This window comes from Phocoena sinus, chromosome 11 (assembly GCF_008692025.1).
Source record: "Phocoena sinus isolate mPhoSin1 chromosome 11, mPhoSin1.pri, whole genome shotgun sequence".
Taxonomy (NCBI): Eukaryota; Metazoa; Chordata; class Mammalia; order Artiodactyla; family Phocoenidae; genus Phocoena; species Phocoena sinus.
In genome coordinates this window covers 27,525,973-27,551,791 of record NC_045773.1, presented here as the reverse complement: position 1 = coordinate 27,551,791, position 25,819 = coordinate 27,525,973, and the positions used below count along the sequence as shown (strand labels likewise).

Sequence of the window (25,819 nt, the reverse complement as noted above, 5' to 3'; positions counted from 1 at the left end):
CCGACTTGAGCACATTTCTTCAGTGTATCCAAAGGCCGCTCAGGGACGGTAAGGTTCTTGGAGTGAGGCTGGGTCTCTGTCTTCCGTGCAACTCTTCTTAACATCTTGAACGCTACCTGCAAATCCATCCCACTGGCGATTACAGGGTGCAGCCTGCAGAAAAGGTCCCATTTGGCTTGGGACACGGTGGGAAGCAGTGTGGGCTGCAGGTTGCCCCCCGTCACCAGGTAGCCTTGTTCTCCAGAAACCACCCAAAAGTGGAGCAGAAATCCCCATCACACTCTGGCTCCCCAGCCCCCGGGCTCGGCTAGCCTCTGTCCTCTAACTGGCATGGTTTCTCTTTGCAGCAGAAAAGAACACCTCTGGAATGATAAGCCGCCCTTCTCCAGGGAGGATGGAGTGGATCGTCCCTCTGATTGTGGTATCAGCCTTGACCTTCGTGTGCCTCATCCTTCTCATTGCTGTACTAGTTTACTGGAGGTGAGTCAACCAGGCAGCACTGACACAGAGGGTGTGGGCGTTGGGTTGTGCTGTCAGCATGCTGCCCTGGGGGGTGGGGGTGGCTGGCCCGAGGGGAGGAGAAGCCCATGACCTCTTCATTCAGAAAGGTAAGGTAGCTGGAGTGTTTTCTGGTGTCGCCACCTGGGAGATCCGCTTTGTCTGCAAGAAGCCGGTGGGATAGAGCCACTACTGAGATGAAGGAGCTCGTGATGAGTTTCTAGGATTTAGTGCCAGAGAGGCTTTTGCTTGGGAATCAGGGATATCCGGGTTCAAATCCCAGGCCTGCTACTTGCTGGCAACAAATCCCATTTCCACTTTGAGCTTTAGTTCCTAAACCTGCAAACTGAGTTAATAAGTTTCACAGCATTTCCAGTTTCCCTGAGACCGTGCTTCGCTTTGTCGTATCCGCATAATAGCTCCTCTTGACCTGAAAATTTTTTTCATAGCCCTTTGCTGGAAATTCGGTGATAGGAAAACGTTTATCATGTTATGTGGCATTTAATAGACACAGGATAAAGATGGCTGATGGTAAGTCATCCTTATGTTAGCATCATCCTTGAACTGGTTCTCACTGCTTCCCACGGGAAGCCTGCTTGCAGCTTCTATTTAAAAGTTGTGTGTTTTTTCAGCTACACTCTCTCAGCCAGTTTAACTGAGTGAAGCAGGCTGGCCCACGCGGCTGGCCTGGCTGCCTTCACCTGTCAGACTGATGTAGGAAGCTTCTGCCCTTTAACAAGCTTCATCAGTGATGAATAGGTGTCATATTTCCCTCCCTCCCTCCCTTCTTTCCATTCATTTGATGAATTTTGAGCCCCTGTGGTGTGCCAGACACTCTTCTCTCATGGAGCTTACATCTTAGTGGGGGAGACAGGCAATAAATAAAGCAAACGAGGTGGCGGTAAGTGTATAATGGAGAAAACTGAATCTGGAAAGCAGAGGGGGGATGCTGAGGCTTAGTGGTGAGTGGTCAGAGTGGTTAAGGAAGGCCTACCTGGCGAGTGGTATTTGTCCAAAGACCTAAAGGAGGAAGGAGTCAAATGGGCTCCATGTGGGGCATGTTCCAGGCAGAGGAAACAGCATGTGTAAAGGCCCTGAGGCAGGAGTGCGCCTCGTATGTTCCAGGAATGGCCAAGAGGTGTGGCCGGAGCAGGTGAGAATGGGAGAGAGGGGTAGGAGAGGGTATCAGGAAGAAACAGGATGGAAGGGAGTTGAGTCACGTACTGCTTTGTGGGCCATTGTAAACACATTGCCTTTGACCCTAAGAGAAGTACTGTTTGGTAGAGAAGTGTTGTGATCTAACTTCAGGATTACTTGGCTGTGCCGCAAAGACCACTGCAGGGGAGCAAGGGGCAGAAACAGAGAGACCAGGTAGAAGACTGCTGAACTGGTCCCAAAAGGAGTGATGGTGTCTCCCGTGAGGGCAGCAGTGCAGGTTGTAGAACTGATTGGATATAGATACATTCTGAAGGTGGGATCAACAGAATCTGCTGACAGATTGGCCGGTGTCCCTAGGTCTGTTTTCAGTTGGAAAGAACAAGAGAAGAAGGAAGGGTTCATCCGAGGCTTCCCCAGGCGTCTAACTATAGCCGCGTTAGTGCTACAGACCAGCTAGATGATGGATTATATTGTGTTTCAGGGTGAGCCTGGAAACACTAGACTCACCTCCATGCCATCCTTTCTCCAGGACAGTGGTTTGCAAACAAATAGTTGTCTGGAGCCTGTTAGTAAGTGGGAGGCTGCCTAACATGGGTTGAACTGAGCGCATAGAGGGAACGAAAGGTCTGCCTGCCCTTCTCTTGGCTCCTTTTGGTGCCGTGTGGTTTTAGTTGCAGGCTCTCCCCACAAAGGAGCACAGAGAACCCACAGCTGCCCCAGGCTGGGTAACCCTAGCAACCCCAGTGTGAAAAAGTTCCTGTTCCAAATAGTTCTAGCAAAAACCTCAGGGTTGTTTCTGGTTGGCCCACCTTGGCTCTCTGCCTACCTGAGAACGGATCACTCTGACCAAAGCAGACCGTGGACATTTGGCCAAGCAGACATGTTGAGGGCAAGCTGCTTACAGGAAGGGGCTGTGTAATGTCATAAAGAGAGCTTTCAAGACCCTTACATTCAAGGTGTTTTTTCCCATTAGAAATTCACACTGTTTATGTTTTTGACAAACTCAGTGAGTCTGAATCAAAAATATAGGGCTCTTTTCACTGCAATTGCACGGGTTCATGAAGCCGTTGGAAGTGAAAGCCGAGGACCCTGAATTGTTTCTCCACTAGTGTCCCTTGCACGATGTTGGTGTTTGCTGATGTTCACAGAGTCCTTTCTGAGCACCAGCTGCTGTGCCAAGCTCTCGCCAGGCCCCATCTCCTGGGATCCTTACGACACATTTGTATGTTCCCATCCCCATATTAAAAGTAAGGGGCAGAAGCTCGGGGTGGGGCACGTGACTCGTGAAGGGTTCTGCAGGAAGTGGTGGGCCCTGGTTTTGAACACAAGATGTCTTCAATCTAGAATCCATAAACTTTTTGAACCACTGAGATACATACCTGGTTCTACACTGAATCCTGTGGAGGATGAGCGTGATGGATGCTCAGCTCTAAGTCACATGGACTTGGGGTCCGTGGGCCTATTGTGCCAGCGCCTTACCGTTAGACTCAGCTGCTTTCTTTGACCAGGGAAGGGAAAGGGAACCAACATTGGTTGAAATGCCTACCGTGGGCTCGGGAGCGTGCATTGTTCTCATCCACTACTGGTCAGAACCATTTCTGTTACTGCTGACAGAGACCTCTTCCAAACTGCCTTAAGCACAGGAAAGAAAGACTTGGTTGATTCGTGACGTTGGTTGTTCCGGAGCATCAGGCCCAGCTCTTTTGGAAAGACAGAACAAGGAAAACGGGGCTCGGCATGTTTTGTGAGCCTCTTTCTCTCTCCCTCTGTCTCTGGGATCTGCACTTTCTCTGTCTGTCTGGTCTTTTCTCTTGGGAAGGCCCTCTGACTGTTTCCACATGGTGGCCTCTGGCCCATGTTGGACTTACATCCCCCCATCCCAGTGGAAAGGGAATTGCTCTCCTCCAGTAGTGCCAGTTAAACCCCAAGGTGGCATGTCTTAGGACTGACTCCGGGTATTTGCCCGTCCCCGGAGCCCTCTGGCAGCCAGCGGAGATGAAGACTTGTCGGGCCTGGGTCTTACATTTAACTCTGGAGCCCAGAAATGAGCACGTTGCCCTCAAAACCACATGCATTGAAGGTGGACAAGGGGTGGTTCCCCAAAGGACCATCGAGACCCAGAGAGGCGACTGGATGCAGGTGCTAGGCCGACAGAAGAGGGCGGTGCCCCCTCCAAAAGCTGAGAACTCGGAATCGAGGAGGGGAGGGATTTGCACTAAGAAAAGAGAATTCAGACTTGGATAGCAGGGGAAATATGCGTGTAAATAGCCGGAAAGAAACAAGGCAGGCATGTGAGCTCAGCATGGCCAGCCTGGGGTTCTCACTAGGACTCTGGTGTCACATGTGTGTGTGTCATGCCCTGGAAAAATGAGGGGTGCTTTCAGTCCTGTCTCAAGTGCAGGATTATTAAAGAGTGCATGCAGGAGTTTAGAAGGTTCAGCTCAGGGTTCTGCTATGGAATAATAAAGCTATTTTACTATTCTGTGGGCATTGGGGCCCCTTGCAGCTCCTATTCGGCAAGCGCTTATGGAGTTCCTGCCACACGCTGTGCTGGGCCTGGTGATTTAGGGTTGATGGCCCTTCCCTCAAGGCCCTCATGGTCCCCTGGGCGACGCAGTCAGGTAAACAAAGACTACGGCGAGTGTACGGACAGCAGTGAGCCCAAGTTGCTGTGACAGCACGCAGGCAGGACTTGCAGCAGGCCGGGGGGTGGGGTGGAGTCAGACAAGGCTCCCTGGGGGAGCTGATGCCCGAGCTGGGCCTTGAAGCACAGCGGTCCCCAGCCAGTGAAGGAGGCGTGGCGCTGGAGAGAGAGAACCCAGCCTCTCGTAAGCAGGCACCTGTGGTTCAGTGTTGCTGGAACAAAGCATGAGGACAGGAGGGGCCCGATCACGAAGGCCCCGATGCCACTGCCGTATCCTGAGAGTGATGGAAACGTATGAAGGGCCAAAGCTGCGAGAGGGCAAGACGAAAAGCGGCAAACACTGGGAAGTGAAGTACGAACACGGGCCAGAGTCAGGCAGCCTGGATTTGGGGCCAGGCATTACCAGTCCCTCACCGTGTGGGTCGCCTTAGAGCATGTATTTCTAACGGGAATGTGATCATCCCCAAAGCGGTCAAAATGGGTTTGGGGAAGGTGAAAAAACTTTTTGTATATCAAGCACAGATACACACACACACACACACACACACACACACGTATCTAGTACACACACAGATATGCAGTTTGTCATTGATATTAAAATTTCATTGGGAGGGTGTGATTAGGAAAAAAAAGTCTATAAAGGCCCCTTAGGGGAGGTGCCTATGAAAAAAAGGGGGAGAAACACTACCTTAGACAAGACTCCTCCATCACCTTCAGCGTCCTCCTCTGCAAAATAGAGTTAAGAAATGTGCCAGTGAGTTCATGTGAGGATTAGGTCTGAGCACCAGGAAACGTTCATTCCAGTGCCCGGCAGACGGTGAATATGAGATCCCTGACTGTAGAGAAAAATACAAATTCAATTCTGGGTCCTGCTGTGTCTAAAGAGAAGTCATTGTTCTCCAATAAAGAAAATGAGGTTTACAGATCTAAACAGATGCTATCCTGGACATGGAATCATATCGTAGCACTGCACACACTTCCCAATTATATGTTCACTGCTTAACACATGGCTTGAAAATAACTTTCGGAATTTCCTTCTAGAATTCCTTCTTTTGCGTGATCTCAGTTGTACAAAGTACTTATCCTAGAAATAGCTGGAAGTTGCCTGTTGGGAGCTAAGGATAGTAGAAATGTAGGTGAACCTACCGAGCAGAACCACTTTGGGCCAAAAGAGGGAAGGGCGGGGCTTCCCTGGTGGCGCAGTGGTTGGGAGTCTGCCCGCCAATGCAGGGGACACAGGTTCGCGCCCCGGTCCGGGAAGATCCCACATGCCGTGGAGCGGCTGGGCCCGTGAGCCATGGCCGCTGAGCCTGCGCGTCTGGAACCTGTGCTCCGCAACGGGAGAGGCCACAACAGTGAGAGGCCCGTGTACTGCAAAAAAAAAAAAAGGGAAGGGCAACCATAAAGCTAATGATTGGTTTGGGTGATACTCTTAATGGGCTTGGAGACAATTCCAGAGGAGCTCACCCTAAGTAACTAAAGATGTGACCCCACCCACGGCCCTGTCCCTTCAGAAGCAACACTGAGGCAGGGTGGTCAGCTTGGGCAGTGCTGGAATCAGCTGCTGGAGCTGCTGCAGGAGATACCCCCAACACCCCCCCCCCCCCCCCCCCCCCCGCCACCCAGTGGCCTAACCACACGAAGCTGAGTCCTCACCGTGTGATGTCTGAGGTGGGTTGGGCAGCCCTTTCCCACCTGTGGTGGAGAAAAAATTGATAGAAAAATCGACGAGGCACCTAGTTTTCAACTGCATGACCTGGGAGTGTAATCCTCCACTCCTGTTTGCTCCCCATTGGCCACAGATGGCCCCTCAGCCCCAAGGACACACGATAAGTTGGGGAGCGCACTGATATTCGTGGAGCACAGCCAGAAGTATCCTTAAATATTTAGGCCCTTTGGCATCATTGGGTTAAGAGTATGTTTCCTGAAAGGGACCTCTTTGGAGGCCAATTGTTAGTCTCATTACATCACATTTGGCCAAAACTAAAAAATATAGGTAGAGACCTCGTATATTTCTGGTCAACTGGAAGATATACAGAAGTCTTTTGGGAGCTATTTGAGCAGCAGTTTTACAGGCAGCAACGTGAGTTTGTGAGAGAAGTTTATTTTGAAATACGGTTGGCTGAGATGTTACAGGTAGTTCCCTCTCCGAGTCTCCTTGCAAAGGTCTGCCTTGAAGAGATGTAATAAAATCTGTAACAATGCAGAAGGTGCTGTAAAGCTAGGAAGAAACATGCAGAGCGTTTTGGCACCAGGGTCAGGGCGGTGGGACAGCTAATAAAGATAAAATCAAGGGAAAATCAATGAGCACTTACCACTTGCCTCCTTTTATAAATGGTGCCCTGTGTGTGCCTTTTAAATAGTGTAACCCATACCAACATGCGATGGTGCAGAGCTGTAATCGTTTCAATTGAAATGAGGGAGAAGAAGTCAATTCAGTACTTTTTAAAGTGTGCCATTTTGGCCCTGTTCCCGAAGATGGTAACAAAACGCACCTTTTGAGTGACTACAGTCAGAAAGGCCGTTCCAAGAGCTCCAGCCCCCCGTCTTACCAAGACAAGCTGTTATATGGCATTAATGTGCTGACGTTCTTGAAAAAGACTTGGAGCAGCACAGCTGCTGCCACTCAGAAGAGGAAATTTTGGAGAAGGTTTCTTTGCGATTTTCATAATTTGAGGTTGATGCTGGGAAAAGAGCTATATACAGGGTGTCCAGTCCGTATGCTGGGGCATGCAACTTGTTTATTTATTAACTTGTTCCATAGAATACCTTAGCAACTGTGAGCAAGACATGAGCGTCCACTTTGAATTCTCAGTATTGTGAAGATATTTTTAATTCTTATTTTTCCTGTAATCTTGAGGAAAATTGCTTTGAAGGTAGCTCTTCTCTCTCTGATGAGCAAAGAAAGTCTTACCCTGACATGGCTTCATATATCTTAAGGCCTAAACAGCCAAGAATCTCTTCTTGAGTATTCACCATAATACACACGTGCTAAGCGGATTAACATTCGAATCCTTGGAATTATTACATCCATTTTGCAGATCAGAAAACTGAGGCTTGGTAAAATCATAGGTCACAGCGTTAATCTTTGGTGGATCCTGGATTTGAACCCAGCCACTCTGACCTCATTGCCCACTGTGTTAATCATTACATTGTTTTGCCTAGACGGGGAAGAGCTTGTCTTGAGGCATTTACTTCCTTCCACAGCCTGTTTTTTTTTTTTTTTTTAATATTTATTTATTTATTTATGGCTGTGTTGGGTCTTCGTTTCTGTGTGAGGGCTTTCTCCAGTTGTGGCAAGCGGGGGCCACTCTTCATCGCGGTGCGCAGGCCTCTCACTATTGCGGCCTCTCTTGTTGCGGAGCACAGGCTCCAGACGCACAGGCTCAGTAGCTGTGGCTCACGGGCCCAGTTGCTCCGCGGCATGTGGGATCTTCCCAGACCGGGCTCGAACCCGTGTCCCCTGCATTGGCAGGCAGATTCTCAACCACTGCGCCACCAGGGAAGCCCCCACAGCCTGTTTTTATAGCACATGTTTGTGTGTTGAAAAGATCCTATGTTTTGGATTTGCCAAAAACACAAAGGAGAAAACTTGAGGACCAACTATATGTATTTTCAAGTGTTTTAGAAGCCAAATAGATTTTGATGTTGAATAATATCACCTGTCTGTTCTGTTCTTAGTTCCAGCTAATCAGTGCTATCGTACCTTGATGACAAATTGAGCATCTTATTGACCGTAATTCTAGCTTGGGAAAGAACTTTCCAGAAGTATAAAACAGCTTTTCTTCTCACACTCAGATAGGGCTGAGCTAACTACACAGACTCTGGAACAGAAAATGGAAACTCAAAGTGGGAATTGTAACATCTAACCCAGGTTTGTTGCAGTTTGGTATTAGAAGGATTTCACTTTCTGATCTGAGAAATTCACATCCCTCTTCAGCCCATGACTGAGCCGTCTGTAAATTCCGTGGTAAATCAGTCAACACCAATTTAGCTTCATAGGCAGATAGAAGAAGGTCTCTCTTTTACTCTCATCTTTAGATGTTCAGAAATTTTGCCCTCTGTTGGTGCCTCCTCATTAAGAATGCTGTTCATGAAAGCAAGTGCATTGTGTTGACACTGCAATTTTTCTCTTCCCTGGATGTTCGGGGGAGACAGCGTAGTAAATAGGAAGGGACACAAACCACAAATGTGTCTGGGTTTTGAGTTGGCATAACGGAGCCTCTGGTAGACAAACAGATGCGTGTCAGGTCAAGTGTGGGCAGGCGCTAACACCCTTCTTGATGGAGGAACGGCAGACCACATGTGCCCAGCGGAGCTCGCATCCCTCCTGGATTCCACAGTAGCAGCCGTGACACTCAGAGCTGCTGTGAGCCGGGCACACGCTATGCGCCCATCTGCTCTAGCAGCGGGCGCTTCCGTGCGTGCTCTCTGATGACTGGATTTGGTTTAGATGTTTGCCCTCCCCCCCTCCACCCCAGGAAAGTCACAAAGGAGTTGGTGTGATAGCAGTGATCCCTCCCATGCACGTGACTGTGGACAGATAGCAAGGGGGAAACATTGTCAATCACAACAGTCAATAATGGTGAATTAACATGAAGCAAACATGACATGACTTAATCCTCACAGCAGCCATGGGTGGTGGCCAAGGTGGCGGGGACTGCATCACCTTCTGCCAAGGGAGAAGACAGTGTCCGGAAGCGGGGACTTGCCCAGGATCACAAGCTAGTATGTTTGGGAAGTACAGTTGACCTTTGAACAACGCACCTTTGAACTTCAGGGGTTGACTTATACTCGGATTTTTTTTCAGTAGTCAACACTACAGTACTATACGATCTGTGTTTGGTGGAATCCATGGAATCACAGATGTGGAGGAACTGTGGATATGGAGGGCCAACTACATTATATGCAGATTTTCGACTGTGCAAAGGTCGACACCCTAACCCCCATGTTGTTCAAGAGTCAGCTGTATTCACACCTAGGGCTTTGTTTTGTTTTGTTGACCTAAGACCCTTCACAGCTGGCTTGTGTATTCCTTCCTTCATTTGTTCATTCAAAGACGTTTCTCAAGCATCTAGTTTGTGTTGGGCACTGGAGATGCTGCAAGGAGACAGAATTCCTGTCTCAAGGAGCGTGTAGGTTAATGGAGGAGATGAGCAGGTAAACAAAGGTTATCCCAAATAAAGGTCAAAAACTGCCGGCCTCCAGGTCTGTTTTATGTAGCTGACTTCTTGTTTTTTTGGGTTTTTTTAAACATTCCCTCCCTCCCTCCCTCCCTCCCTCCCTCCCTCCCTCCCTCCCTTCTTTCCTTCCTTCCTTCCTTCCTTCCTTCCTTCCTTCCTTCCTTCCTTCCTTCCTTCCTTCCTTCCTTCCTTCCTTCCTTCCTTTTTTGGCTGTGCCATGCAGCACACAGGATCTTAGTTCCCCTACCAGGGATCGAACCCGTGCCCCCTGTAGTGGAAGCGTGGATTCTTAACCGCTGGACCGCCAGGGAAGTCCTGACATCTTGTTTTTTAAAAATCTGAATTATTTTGAAAATAGGAAGATTTTGCTTAAAACCCCAGCTGTCTGGGTTCTCGTGATAAACAGGGAGATGGACATCACTATTCTCACATCCCCTCGTGGCACTAGTAGGCTGCACAGATCTGCCCGTCTCTGCCCTTCACTTAAATGTGCATTCTTCTATGCAAAATAAAGTCCACTTCTGTGGGCAGGCTCAAATTCTTTCTGAGGGGATTTGGGGCACATACACAGGCATTGGGTCAGACCAAGCTGCTTTTCTGTATCTCTTGTGAGGGAGGGCGTGCGAATCAAAAGATGGGTTTACATGCAGTTCGAGTCTAGAAAAAGCCAAGCTTCCCAGTCGTACTTTTTGGTGGCTTTGTGTGATCACCTTTATCTTTTCTGTAAACAAACCGCTCACGGGGCCACCTGTATTCTGGGCATCATTCTTTCTTTTATAAACTGGTAAACTGCCCATGTCACTCATCTCTCTGGGGAACCTGTGCCTGTAGGTATAGTTCAAGAGGTTTTTTTTTTTTAATCATTAGGAATAACTGTTACAATCCAGCTCGGCAAAGCCTGACAACGTGTGGAGCCAGTGGGGAGAAGAATGCACATTTCATGATGCCAAAACATGCTTGCCTCGGAGGGTTGAGTTTCTGATGACATGGTGGTGTCTTGCTCTGAGATGCTAAAAGCATGGGGGTAGGGAGCCTCTAGAGACCGCAGCTGTTCCTGAAGATGGGCAGCTATTTTTTTCTTTCTCTGGGCAGCTCTGTGCAGGGAGATCTGGGTCACGTGGGCGATCCTAGGCAACTTTTGCTCAATAACTGTTTCCCAAATGGCTACTCAGGGGCCTTTCAGAATTCAGAGAACCGTCCGTTGTTATAGTAACCGGCCCCCTGCTGTCTGGTTGGCCCTGAGATGCCAGTTGAAGCTCTTAGAACCAGGGAACGTGTAGTCATTTAGACAAAAGCAGGGAGAGATTCACCACTAAAGGTTGCCATTTAAACACTATGATACTTGAAAGACAGGATGCACTCTGTTGAGAAGTGAATGGATACATTTTTCAGCCAAGCTGGCTTTTCAGGAAAAGGGAAACTCCTTATAATGTTCAGTCTCTGCTACATAACCAACACCGTTCTTTGGATTTCTCTGAATTAAGTGTCCTCTCTCCCAGGGCTGATCAGGTCTGTCCTGTCGGGTTGCTCAGGTAGCCCCCTCGATTATTCAGGATGTTAGTTTTATGGCATTTGCTTCTCAGCGGAGTGTTGTCAGTTTACAGGGTGGTAGTTTGAAGCGCCTGTGATTGTGTGTGAGGAGAAACTGCGGAGATAGCCGGCTCCGCTCCAAAATTCCCGAGTGAGTCTGGCAGAATTCAGAGTAGGGCTAAGGGTTGAGAGGAAGTCTAAATATTTTAGGAAGCTGCAAATTTCAAGTTCTTATGAAAATTTGCAAAAACACTCCACACACTCGTGATTTCCTCGGATTAATGTTGGTAGCCGCACTGAGTATGTGCGTGGTTTTGAGGACAGTTGTTGTAGTTGCAGAATGTACTCAATAGAGGGAGACGAGAAGTTCTGAATTACAGCACCCTCCCCTTCCCTTCCCTTCCTCACCCCGACACTTTTTAATCATTTCCCAAGTTTTGATTCCTCCCTAATTTGGTTTCTGCGCCAAGCACTTTTACCCAACTTGGAGTCTAATAATTAACAAAATAAATGAAAGCTTGTATTAAGGGAGGAGAAAAACCTAATAGTTGAGAATTAGAGGATGTCTCTTCCTAGAAGTAGAAAACCACCAAGTAAATCAGAAGTTAACAAATGTTCTTTGAAATCACATAACCTGAATTCAGAGTTCTGCATGGGATTCATTAGAACTTCTAAAAAAGAGAACCTTCCTATATCGGAGTTAATCTTTACTGTTCTATCAATGGAGTTTGGAAAGAATAGGAATCCTTTCAGTGTGAAATGCTATAGCCCAGGTGGTTTGGGGATTAAATATAATTAAATGAACATTTTCCAGTATGACAGAAGTGCATCTTTCAAGTGCTAGAGCCAAGTCTCCAATTCTCAGGTCATTTAAGTTTTAAGGGGAAACGAAATATCGGACTTTATATTTGGTAATAACTTGCCAACTGCTACCTCCACCTTATCTGAGGAGCCCTCGTACTATTCCACCATCTGTATTGTGAATCAGGAAAGTATTTGTCCAGAGATGAGAGGAACGCATGGGGAAAAGGCAAAACCCCGGATTGGTCTAACAGCACCGAATTCAGAGAAATTTGTGGCAGAAGGGAGGTTCAAACGGTATCAAATAGATTCCTCCCAAGTTCTATTTATTCCAATGGTATTTTAAGCCATCCTGTTTGCAGGGGAGCTTGTCAAAAGTGGAAGGACCAGAGGTCATTATTGGGTTGGTGATATCTTTTAAAAAAATTTTTTAACATCTTTATTAGAGTATAATTGCTTTACAATGGTGTGTTAGTTTCTGCTTGATAACAAAGTGAATCAGCTATACATATACCTATATCCCCATATCTCCTCCCTCTTGTGTCTCCCTCCCACCCTCCATATTCCAACCCTCTAGGTGGTCACAGAGCACCGAGCTTATCTTCCTCTGCTATGTGGCTGCTTCCCACTAGCTATCTGTTTTACATTTAGTAGTGTATATATGTCCATGCCACTCTCTCACTTCATCGCAGCTTACCCTTCCCCCTCCCCGTGTCCTAAAGTCCATTCTCTACATCTGCGTCTTTATTCCTGTCCTGCCCCTAGGTTCTTCAGACCTTTTGTTTTTTTTTAGATTCCATATATATATGTTAGCATATGGTATTTGTTTTTCTATTTCTGACTTCACTCTGTATGACAGACTCTAGGTGCAACCACCTCACTACAAATAACTCAATTTCGTTTCTTTTTATGGCTAATACTCCATTGTATATATGTGCCACATCTTCTTTATCCATTCATCTGTTGATGGACACTTAGGTTGCTTCCATGTCCTGGCTATTGTAAATAGAGCTTCATTGAACATTGTGGCACACGACTCTTTTTGAATTATGTTTTCTCAGGGTATATGGCCAGTAGAGGGATTGCTGGGTCATATGGTAGTTCTATTTTTATTTTTTTAAGGAACCTCCATACTGTTCTCCATAGTGGCTGTATCAATTTACATTCCCACCAACAGTGCAAGAGGGTTCCCTTTTCTCCACACCCTCTCCAGCATTTATTGTTTGTAGATTTTGTGATGATGGCCATTCTGACTGGTGTGAGGAGATACCTCATTGTAGTTTTGATGTGCATTTCTCTGATGATTAGTGATGTTGAGCATCCTTTCATGTGTTTGTTGGAAATCTGTATATCGTCTTTGGAGAAATGTCTGTGTAGGTGTTCCACCCATTTTTGGATTGGGTTGTTTGTTTTTTTGATATGGAGCTGCATGAGCTGCTTGTAAATTTTAGAGATTAATCCATTGTCAGTTGCTTAATTTGCAAATATTTTCTCCCATTCTGAGGGTTGTCTTTTCGTCTTGTTTATGGTTTCCTTTGCTCTGCAAAAGCTTTTCAGTTTCATTAGGTCCCATTTGTTTATTTTTGTTTTTATTTCCATTACTCTAGGAGGTGGGTCAAAAAGGATCTTGCTGTGATTTATGTCATAGAGTGTTCTGCCTATGTTTTCCTCTAAGAGTTTTATAGTGTCCGGCCTTACATTTAGGTCTTTAATCCATTTTGAGCTTATTTTTGTGTATGGTATTAGGGAGTGATCTAATCTCATACTTTTACATGTACCTGTCCAGTTGTCCCAGCACCATTTATTGAAGAGGCTGTCCTTTCTCCACTGTACATTCCTGCCTCCTTTATCAAAAATAAGGTGACCATATGTGCATGGGTTTATCTCTGGGCTTTCTATCCTGTTCCATTGATCGATATTTCTGTTTTTGTGCCAGTACCATACTGTCTTGATTACTGTAGCTTTGTAGTATAGTCTGAAGTCCGGGAGCCTGATTCCTCCAGCTCCGCTTTTCTTTCTCAAGATTGATTTGGCTCTTCGGGGTCTTTTGTGTTTCCATACAAATTGTGCAATTTTTTGTTCTAGTTCTGTGAAAAATGCCATTGGTAGTTTGATAGGGACTGCACTGAATCTGTAGATTGCTTTGGGTTGTATACTCATTTTCACATTATTGATTCTTCCAGTCCAAGAACATGGTATATCTCTCCATCTGTTTGTATCATCTTTAATGTCTTTCATCAGTGTCTTACAGTTTTCTGCATACAGGTCTTTTGTCTCCTTAGGTAGGTTTATTCCTAGGTATTTTTTTTCTTTTTGTTGCAATGGTAAATGGGAATGTTTCCTTAATTTCTCTTTCAGATTTTTCATCATTAGTGTATAGGAATGCAAGAGATTTCTGTGCATTAATTTTGTATTCTGCTACTATAACAAATTCATTGATTAACTCTAGTAGTTTTCTGGTAGCATCTTTAGGATTCTCTGTGTATAGTATCATGTCATCTGCAAACAGTGACAGCTTTACTTCTTCTTTTCTGATTTGGAAACCTTTTATTTCTTTTTCTTCTCTGACTGCTGTGGCTAAAACTACCGAAACTATGTTGAATAATAGTGAGGAGAGTGGACAGCCTTGTCTTCTCCCTGATCTTAGAGGAAATGCTTTCAGTTTTTCACCATTGAGAATGATGTTCGCTGTGGGTTTGTCATATATGGCCTTCATTGTGTTGAGGTAAGTTCCCTCTATGCCTTCTTTCTAGAGGGGTTTTATCATAAATGGGTGTTGAATTTTGTCAAAAGCTTTTTCTCCATCTATTGAGATGATCATATGGTTTTTCTCCTTCAATTTGTTAATATGGTGTATCACATTGATTGATTTGCATATATTGAAGGATCCTTGCATTCCTGAGATAAACCCCACTTGATCCTGGTGTATGATCCTTTTAATGTCCTGTTGGATTCTGTTTGCTAGTATTTTGTTGAGGATTTTTGCATCTATGTTCATCAGTGATATCGGCCGGTGGTTTTCTTTCTTTGTGTCATCTTTGTCTGGTTTTGGTATCAGGGTGATGGTGGCCTCGTAGAATGAGTTTGGGAGTGTTCCTCCCTCTGCTATACTTTACTTTGGAAGAGTTTGAGAAGGATAGGTGTTAGCTCTTTTCTAAATGTTTGATAAAATTCACCTGTGAAGCCATCTGGTCCTGGGCTTTTGTTTGTTCGAAGATTTTTAATCACAGTCTCAATTTCAGTGCTTGTGATTGGTCAGGTTATACTTTCTATTTCTTCCTGGTTCAGTCTCAGAAGGTTGTGATTTTCTAAGAATTTGTCCATTTCTTCCAGGTTGTCCATTTTGTTGGCATATAGTTGCTTGTAGTAATCTCTCATGACCCTTTGTATTTCTGCACTGTCAGTTGTTGCTTCTCCTTTTTCATTTCTAATTCTATTGATTTGAGTCATCTCCCTTTTTTTCTTGATGAGTCTGGCTAATGGTTTATCAATTTTGTTTATCTTCTCAAAGAACCAGCTTGTAGTTTTATTGATCTTTGCTATCGTTTCCTTCATTTGTTTTTCATTTATTTCTGATTTGATCTTTATGATTTCTTTCCTTTTGCTAACTTTGGGGTTTTTTTGTTCTTTCTAGAATTGCTTTAGGTGTAAGTTTAGCTTGTTTACTTGAGATGTTTCTCGTTTCTTGAGGTAGGATTATATTGCTATAAACTTCCCTCTTAGAGCTGCTTTTCCTGCATCCCATAGGTTTTGGGTCTTCGTGTTTTCATTGTCATTTGTTTCTAGGTATTTTTTGATTTCCTGTTTGATTTCTTCAGTGATCTCTTGGTTATTAAGTAGTGTATTGTTTAGCCTCCATGTGTTTGTATTTTTTACAGATTTTTTCCTGTAATTGATATCTAGTCTCATAGCGTGTGGTCAGAAAAGATACTTGATATGATTTCAGTTTTCTTAAATCTATCAAGGCTTGATTTCTGACCCAAGATATGATCTATCCTGGAGATTGTTCCATGAGCACTTGAGAAGAAAGTGTATTCTGTTGTTTTTGGATGGAATGTCCTATAAATATCAATTAAGTCCATCTTGTTTAATGTATCATTTAAAGCTTGTGTTTCCTTATTTATTTTCATTTTGGATGATCTGTCCATTGGTGAAAGTGGGGTGCTAAAGTCCCCTACTATGATTGTGTTACTGTTGATTTCCCCTTTTATGGCTGTTAGCATTTGCCTTATGTATTGAGGTGCTCCAGTGTTGGGTGCATAAATATTTACAATTGCTATATCTTCTTCTTGGATTGATCTCTTGATCATTATGTAGTGTCCTCTTTGTCTCTTGTCTTTATTTTAAAGTCTTATTTTGTCTGATATGAGAATTGGTACTCCAACTTTCCTTTGATTTCCATTTGCATGGAATATCTTTTTCCATCCCCTCACTTTCAGTCTGTATGTGTCCGTAGGTCTGAAGTGGGTCTCTTGTAGACAGCATATGTACGGGTCTTGTTTTTGTATCCATTCAGCCAGTCTGTATCTTTTGGTTGGAACATTTAATCCATTTACCTTTAAGGTAGTTATAGATATGTATGTTCCTATTACCATTTTCTTAATTGTTTGGGGTTTGTTATTGTAGGTCTTTTCCTTCTCTTGTGTCTCCTGCCTAGAGAGGTTCCTTTAGCATTTGTTATAAAGCTGCTTAGGTGGTGCTGAATTCTCTTAGCTTTTGCTTGTCTGTAAAGGTTTTAATTTCTCCGTCAAATCTGAATGAGATCCTTGCTGGGTAGAGTAATCTTGGTTGTAGGTTTTTCCCTTTCATCACTTTAAATATGTCCTGCCACTCCCTTGTGGCTTGCTGAGTTTCTGCTGAAAGATCAGCTGTTAACCTTATGGGGATTCCCCTGTGTGTTATTTGTTGTTTTTCCCTTGCTGCCTTTAATATTTTTTCTTTGTATTTAATTTTTGATAGTTTGATTAATATGTGTCTTGGCACGTTTCTCCTTGGATTTATACTGTATGGGACTCTCTGTGCCTCCTGGACTTTGGTGGCTCTTTCCTTTCCCATGTTAGGGAAGTTTTCAACTATAATCTCTTCAAATATTTTCTCAGTCCCTTTCTGTTTCTCTTCTTCTTCTGGGACCCCTATAATTTGAATGTTGATGAGTTTTATGTTGTACCAGAGGTCTCTGAGACTGTCCTCAATTCTTTTCATTCTTTTTTCTTTATTCTGCTCTGCAGTAGTTATTTGCACTATTTTATCTTCCAGGTCACTTATCCATTCTTCTGCCTCAGTTATTCTTCTATTGGTCCCTTCCAGAGAATTTTTAATTTCATTTATTGTGGTGTTCATCATTGTTTGTTTGCTCTCTAGTTCTTCTACGTCCTTGTTAAACGTTTGTTGTATTTTCTCCATTCTATTTCCAAGATTTTAGATCACCTTTACTATCATTACTCTGAATTCTTTTTCAGGTAGACTGCCTAGTTCCTCTTCATTTGTTTGGTCTGGTGGGTTTTTACCTTGCTCCTTCATCTGTTGTGTGCTTCTATGTCTTCTCATTTTGCTTAACTTACTGTGTTTGGGGTCTCCTTTTCACAGGATGCAGATTCGTAGTTCCCGTTGTTTTTGGTGTCTGCCCCCAGTGGCTACTACGGTTGGTTCAGTGGGTTGTGTAGGCCTCCTGGTGGAGGGGACTGGTGCCTGTGTTCTGGTGGATGAGGCTGGATCTTGTCTTTGTGGTGGGCAGGACCATGTCCTGTGGTGTGTTTTGGGGTATTTATGACCTTATTATGATTTTAGGCAGCCTCTCTGCTAATGGGTGGGGTTGTATTCCTGTCTTGCTAGTTGTTTTGCGTAAGGTATCCAGCACTGTAGCTTGCTGGTCGTTGAGTGGAGCTGGGTCTTAGCGTTGAGATGGAGATCTCTGGAAGAGCTTTTGCTGTTTGATATTATGTGGATCCAGGATGTCTCAGGTGGACCAGTGTCCTGAACTCAGCTCTCCCACCTCAGAGGCACAGGCCTGACACCCAGCTGGAGCACCAAGACTCTGTCAGCCACATGGCTCAGAAGAAAAGGGAGAAAAAAAGAAACAAAGAAAGAAAGAGAAAAATAAAGTTATTAAAATGAAACATAAAAATTATTAAAAATAAAGAAGAAATTTAAAAAGAAAGAAAGAAGAGAGCAACCAAACAAAAAAATTCACCAGTGATAACAAGTGCTAAAAAACGACACTTAAAAAAAAAAATTAAAAAAAGGACAGACAGAACCCTAGGACAAATGGTAAAAGCAAAACTATACAGAGAAAATCACACTCCACCTCCTTAATTTGGGATGATTCGTTGTCTATTCATGGATTCCACAGATGCAGGGTACAGCAAGTTGATTGTGGAGATTTAATCCGCTGCTCCTGAGGCTGCTGGGAGAGATTTCCCTTTCTCTTCTTTGTTCGCACAGCTCCCGGGGCTCAGCTTTGGATTTGGCCCCGCCTCTGCGTGTAGGTCGCCTGAGGGCGTCTGTTCTTCGCTCAGACAGGACAGGGTTAAAGGAGCCGCTGATTCGGGGGCTCTGGCTCACTCAGGCCTCGGGGAGGGGGAGGGGTACGGATGTGGGACGAGCCTGCGGCGGCAGAGGCCGGCGTGCGTTCTCCCGGGGAAGTTGTCCCTGAATCACGGGACCCTGGCTGTGGCGGGCTGCACAGGCTCCCGGGAGGGGAGGTGTGGATAGTGACCTGTGCTCGCACACAGGCTTCTTGGTGGCGGCAGCAGCAGCCGTAGCATCTCATGCCCGTCTCTGGAGTCCGTGCTGATAGCCGCGGCTCGCGCCCGTCTCTGGAGTTCGTTTAGGCGGTGCTCTGAATCCCCTTTCGTCGCGCACCCCGAAACAACGGTCTCTTGCCTCTTCGGCAGCTCCAGACTTTTTCCCGGACTCCCTCCCGGCTAGTTGTGGCGCACTAGCCCCCTTCAGGCTGTGTTCACGCAGCCAAGGTTGGTGATATCTTTACCTTCCGTTAACACCAGGGGTGAGAGAGGTTTCTAATACCTAAAGACAGCTTTTTAAGAGCAAAGTTCCCATTTCCCATTTCTTATCTCCGCATAAAAGACCTTAACAAGCCCAGATATCATTGTGTGTAACCTTTCCCTATGGAACATGCCCCCAGTGAGGCCTAATGGTGGGGTTTGTCTGTGATAGGTGGGAGGGGGGAATCGGTGGAACTCTTGGTGGCCATTTGAAAGTATTGTCTGCTACACCTGTTCTCTTTTGTTTTTTGTCCATTTAGAGGGTGTAACAAAATAAAGTCCAAGGGCTTTCCCAGACGTTTCCATGAAGTGCCTTCTTCTGGGGAGAGAGGAGAGAAGGGGAGCAGGTGAGGGGCAGTCAAGCTTAAGGTGGGGGAGGGGGGTCTCTTTGGCCGGGACTGGTTTGCCGGATTTTTGTTCTGTTGCCATGGGGATTAAAGCCCTCTAGACAGCACGGTGCTGAAACTCACCTGTTCTACCCCAGCTCCCAAAAGTATGACTTGCAAATACCAGTGCAGCTTGCAGGTAGCTGGTAGCAACTAAATTTATGTCCTATGCGTGCTTGCTTTGCTTGATCTTGCCATTTGGGGGGATGTTTTTTGTTTCTAGGATGGGGGTGCGTTCTGTGTTTATGTGTCTGTATGTCTGTTGCATCCATTTTCTTTCTGAAATTTCAGATGTTTGCATGTTTGAGAGTTTTTTAAAAAAAACAGTTTATGCATGCGTTTAGCCTTATAAGTGAAAAATACCTTGTAGAAACCTAAATTTGTAGAAGAGTTAAGGAAGACGACTAAGAAGGGAAGAACAAGTAAATGGGGTTACATCGTGTGTTCTTCCATAAGAAGGCTAAAATTTAAAAAAATAAATAAAAGTTCTAGACAGCTTGAATACTTGAAAAAATTATTGTCCTGGAAAGATTTATAATAAACCTTTAGGAATCAGGATTATATAATTTTAATCACCACACATGAGCCCTTGATAATACTTTTGTAAGGCTTATCTAGGCAAACTGCTTAATATGGCAATTAATACTTTAATATTAAATGGCCAATTAGGATAATTCACTAGTTAATATTTTGTTGTGAGTAGTCCTTTATTACTTTCAATGAACCAATTTATTGAATATACATTAGAATTTTTACATGGAATTATTTGTCTCCATTGGTTGTGGGTAAATCAGATTATTAGATGAAATTGTAGATATCCACCCACTATAATCAGGGATACCTATGAGACGTATACCTATCCTAAGATGGTATAGTATAAGAATTATGGAAGATTAATGAGAAATTCTATGATCCATCTTCTTTTAAGGTCAACGGTGCAATTTTGGCCTTTTAGAGAAAGGCAGTAACGGCTGACTCTGCTAATGTAATTATTCTTTCTATGATCTCTTTTTACTTATTGAAGTCTTCAATTTTGAATCACATTTTCAACACTCCAAGGGTAAAAACTGAAAGAGAAACCCCTCTGTACAAGCTTTCGATTCAAAGATCTAATCTTAAGAGGGAGACCTTGAACATCAATTAAATGCCTAACTTTTATGCCCAGTTCATTATAAATATAATGTGGTTTTGACTGTAACACTTTTAAAAGCCAGCATTACCTCGTGGATGGCACAAAGATAAATGCTCTTCCAATTTCTAAGTCCTTTCCAGAAATGATGCCATAGCCAAGTGGACTGTTAGACTGTTACCAAGTCTAATTTTTGTACTTGGCCCCAAATGTGGGAGTGTGCTCGTTAGAGATATATTTTAGATCCTGAGAGGCTATGTTTTGTTATAAAGCACTTCAGTCCCTCTGGTATCTTCTGTACTTCTGAGTGCCAGAAGCTTGGGGGAAGCACAGTTTTATGTAGGTCTAGAAGTTGAGAACTATCTTGGGAAACTACAAGTATTTATAGAATTCACCTACTTGTGAATCATGTCTTTGACTTTACTTTTTTTTATAAAATTGGGAACTAAGACAGACCTTGGCTCAGGGAGTTGTGAGCTCTCACTACAGCTCTACCTCCTCCTGGCTCTGTGACCTTGAGTTACTTCCCGAAGCCCTCTGAGCCTCAACTGACTCATCTAGAAAATGGGTCTAGTAATCGTTCCTTGTCGCAGGGCTGTGAAGAGTAAATGAGGTAATAGGTGTAAAATGCTTAGTGCGTGAAATTTATTACCCCGTTAGAAGATGAGGGAACCGGGGCTCTGAGAAGTTACTTGTCGGGGCCACCCTGCTCAGGTGGCCGAGTGGGGACTGCCACCCCTGTGGTCTGAGTCCTTAGCGATGCCGCCTCTCCTCACTGCCCCACGTGCTGTGCTGACTTCTCCATGGTGAAGATATGGGCCTGGTAAGGACGTATTCTCAAGTCTCCGCTCTTCTCTGCTGGCTACCCTGCCATACTCTCTCCCTCCAGAGCCTGCCATTCCTCACTCCTCCTGAGGGTTCTGTGTCCTGAACACCTCCAGCCAGCCCACTTTCCCCTCCCCTCCCCCTACTCTATCCCCAGGAGCTTTTGTGGAGCCCCCCGACCCAGTTGCACCCTTTGCTGCTCTGTAGGAAGCCTTCCAGGGGACAGGGGGGCCCTGCTCCTCTTGGCCCCTTTGTCTAACCTCACTGGCCTTAACCACTCCTCTCGCACGTCAGGAGGGAGGGAGGGTCAGTGCAGTCCAAGGGTGGACAGAATCACCAAGCAGGACCAAGCCTGTAAGAAGGGATTGCTGATTATCTCCCCAGAAGGGGGAAGAAAAAACAATAAAAATCAGACCCAAGTATTTACTTTTCCAAAAAAGTTGTAAATTTTTCAGTGTTTTAGGATTTTGAATAGGTAATACTTGACATGGGTCAAAAGTCAAAAAGTGTACAATTATATATACTCCGAGATCTCCATGCCATCACCCACCCGCCAAACCCTGCTTCCTACCCCATCATGCACAGGTAACCACTACTACTAGGTGATTGTCCTTAAAGGTTGCTGTGTGTGTGTGTGTGTGTGTGTGTGTGTGTGTTTGAACCTATATCCCCTTATCTCCTTTTACAGAGGAGAATACTGCATACACTGTCATCAACCTTCTTTTTTCACGCAACGTGATTTTTCTCGATGCGTATATACTTTTCTCATTCTTTTTTACAGAAGCACGGTATTTTTTTGTATAGTTGTGTTGTGATTTGTTTAACTAGTCTCCTGTGGCTGTCATTTTGGTTGTTCTCAGGTCTTTTGTTATGACACAATAGTGTGGTGAATAACTTCATATGTTATTTTGCAAGTGGATGAGTCTATTTGTAGGATAAATTCAAGAAATTGGCTGTTTTACGAGCTACGTGCATTTGTAATTTTGATAGATGGTGACACATTGCTCTCCCTGGGGAGACACCAAGGCGGGCTTCTACTAGCAATGCATGAGCCTGCCTATTTCCCTACGGCTTTTCCAGCACAGGGTGTTGTCAAACTTCGGCATTTTTGCTAACCTTATAGGTGAAAAAAAATGGTGTCTTAGTGTAGTTTTAATAAAGTGTTCTCTGTTATTGTAAGTGAGGCTAAACATCTTTCCTATGTCTGTGCCATTTGTATTTCTTTTTCTGTAAATTGTTTTTTATCTTTTGCTCATTCTTCCTTTGCATTGTCGGTCGTTTTCTATTTAAGAGAGAGCTCTCTTGTCAGCAATATGGGTTGCAGATTTTCTTTTCCTAATTTGGGGTTTGTCTTTTAACTGTGTTTATGCTGCTTCTTTCATGTTGATATAATTGGATTTATCCATAAATTTCTTCTTGGGTTTCTGAGTTTTGAGTCGTCATTAGAAAATCTTTCCCCATTCTGAGGTTACTTTTTTTAAGGTACTTTTATGGCTTCAAATTTTAATGTGAAATTCTTAAATCATTTGGAATTTAACCTGGTTGATGGTGTGATGTCTGAATCAACTTTTTTTTTCCCAGATGGTCCCAGGTATTTAAAAAGTACTGCAATCTGGGGCTGTTTAGTGAAGAAGCACGTAATACCTCACTAGATCCTTAAAATAAGACTCTTACAGCAAAAGCCTGACTGACTTCAGTTCAGTCAGTATGTTAATGAAATAAGTAGTTGCCAAAGGTTTTTACCAGACCATTTTATGATACAGATACTGAATCATACGTGCAATAAATAAAATGTGAATTTCCAAAATAAGTTGGACCCATCCTGTCCCCGTTAACCCTCCCAGTCAGTGGGGAATTGTGTCAGGGCTCTAAAACAGCGGCAAGATAAGGTACAGAGTTCCTGAAGCCTCAGTCCAGAAATGGAGAACATTCCAGGCCAGGGTCCTAACTAAACGGGAGATGACTTCAAAGCCTTCTTTCGGGGTAACAGCTGGGAGTGTTGGCAAGGACTGCCCAGAGCTCACTTCCTTAAAACCAGCTGGAACATACAAACTGCCCTGTTCAGGTTCTCAGTCTTGTCAAAATGTGGTTTATGAAGTGACCTTTTCCTCTCTTATCTCCTGGAAAGCGTTACCAGTACTTCAGGGTGTCTGCAAGGGTTTCTTGGCAAACTTAATATCTAGCTAGGAGGTATGTTGCCTTGAGACCACTGATGTGGATATAATTTGTTAATTTTCTCCCACCTTCCTAAGATGTTAATTGCAGGCAGTCTGTATCCTCCAATAAAATTCTCACTGCAGAAATCAGATTTTTGTCACTTCCAGCTGTAACGAGACTTGCACGGCACATCTCTCCTACCCAGGTGAGATCCAAAATATTTCAAAACACTTTCTACTCATTTAATATCTCTTCGCTCTGTCACCCCCTCCCCCCCCCCACTCAGCTTCAACATAATTTTGTTCGCTTTTCTCTTCCCCTTCCTCCCATCATCTCCTCCTCACACCTGACAAGCCCCACTGATCCAGGTTATGGCAACCATCTGTCCCAGGATTTCCAGGCTAGCCCCGATGTGGATTATGCCGTTAGGTTATCCCCACAAGGACATTGGTATTTGTCAGATCCCATGTCTCTTTGACGGTTTGGAGAATATGCAAATGAGAAACACAGCCCTCAATTCTTTTTTCTAGAAGATCCCCTCCTGAAAAGATACTCCAAGTATAAACTGAGTTTGACAAACAGAGTCATTTAACACGCAGTAAAGGAAACTGAACCGCAAGTGAGTGGTTGCACGTGAAACACCTCAGCTCAGAACTTACACTGGGCTCTTTTCTAAGCAGGACCCCCGCATTATTTCTAGCAGACCCTCCTCTTTGAGGAAAAGCCCATCAGCGCCCACAGACTTTTCCTTCTATTGTTGTCTTTGTCACTTCCATTCCTTGAAACATTTTGCCCTAATATATCAATCCGTGTCTTTTTAACACAGGCCTCAGTCGTCTTCCTGGAAGGCATGCGAACGGGTTACCACTTTCTATTCATAAATGGCTCTTATTCATACACGGTTTACTACAACAGCTCCATTTACAAAAGTAAATACTAACATGATTTCTGTACTCGACAGCGTGAGAATGAACGGGATTGTTAGCGGGCGTGCCGCCGTAAATTTAGATGAGGGCAGTATACAAATCAGTTACGATTACTTAATTAATATTCAACAGCAGCTCAGCCAATGGCCCGTTCTAGCCTGCAATTAGCATTTTGAGCTGCACGCCACTGACAAACTCCTTGTCACTCCGTTGTGATTATAAAAGCTTTGAGCTCAATTTGAAGACAGTGACTTGCCTCCTAATCCCTATATATCAGTATTTGGTTATTTTGTAATCCCGGGTTTTTCACAGGAGTCTAGAAATCGCGTCGTGATCCCGCTCTCGCCCCGGCCCCATCAGTCATGCTGATGCTAAGGGCCCTGGATGACAACAGGGTGACATCTCAAGCTTGCCAAAGGGATGCCCATTTTGACCCAGATTTCTAGAGACCTCCGAAACCCCCTCTCCTGTAAGCGGGTCTGGATTTCTGCCTTCAGAGGAGCCGTACGGAGTGGAACTCCTCACATTTCCAATATTCAATCTTCCTGGACTGGAGGTCGGCACTTAGCTTTTGAAAAGTATCAGTCACCTAAATTATTCCCAGCTTCCTGTTCGAGGGGCAGAAAGAGGTCTAAGTAAGAAAATTGTTAGGACACATCAGAGGTTATCTAAGCAGGTACCTGGGAAGACAGGAGCAGCAGAAAGGAACGCCTTTCTGCGGAAGTTTGCTCTCACTGGGTGTCCTGCCTTAAGATGTGTCAGATTCCTGGAAAGAAATGAGAGGCGAGGAAGGGAGAGTCTAGAGGGTTCCTGCTTATCTTTGTAGTTTGCTGCATTTTGTTTGAATAGGAAGCCTCTGTAACTTGGGTTTATTTATTAAGTTACAAAGCACAGCCAGAGTAGCTGGCTGTGTGTGTGTGTGTGTGTGTGTGTGTGTGTGTGTATTTCATTCGTCAGAAGAGCCAATTAAACACACCAGCCTGTCCTGTGCTGGCAGCATGTGTGTTTCGGTGGGGAGCTCTGGGAATTGGCATTGATGGCTTACTGATCTCGGTTGGTATCTACTGCATCCTGACTAGAAGATGTACTTTGACATGGGCTGTGCTTTCTCAAGAACAGAATTTTTTTTTTTTTTTCGATACGCGGGCCTCTCACTGTTGTGGCCTCTCCTGTTGCGGAGCACAGGCTCCGGACGCACAGGCTCAGCGGCTATGGTTCACGGGCCCCGCTGCTCTGCGGCATGTGGGATCCTCCTGGACCGGGCCACGAACCCGTGTCCCCTGCATCGGCAGGGAGACCCTCAACCACTGCGCCACCAGGGAAGCCCAAGAGTAGAATTTTTGATTTTTGAAAAAGTCTCTCTTCAAAATATATGCCTTATTTGAAAGAATGCAAAGTTATTTTTAGAAATTTCAGTCCAAGACCCATTGTTCATGACTAAGCTTTAAGTGTCTGTGGGTTTTTAGAAGCCAGCCTGATGCATACGTGCCCATTCCTGCCGCGAGGCCTTCAGACACCGGACGGGTCTGGACCACAGGTAGTGGGGTGTGGTCTTGAGACCAGGGAGCTGCTAGCCAG

The 25,819-nt window shown here is 44.7% G+C and overlaps 1 protein-coding gene across 3 annotated transcripts in view; it reads left to right on the top strand.

Moving 5' to 3' along the window:
* Window positions 1-25,819, top strand: part of PTPRG (protein tyrosine phosphatase receptor type G) — a 731,192-nt gene that overhangs the window by 640,601 nt on the left and 64,772 nt on the right. The window contains exons 13-14 of one of the 3 annotated variants that reach the window (XM_032648680.1): window positions 351-480; window positions 19,079-19,165. In XM_032648680.1, coding sequence (XP_032504571.1) covers window positions 351-480; window positions 19,079-19,165 — 217 coding nt within the window. Of the gene's footprint in view, window positions 1-347; window positions 481-19,078; window positions 19,166-25,819 lie in introns of all 3 variants that reach the window. The other 2 variants (XM_032648679.1, XM_032648681.1) reach the window with 2 other exon arrangements.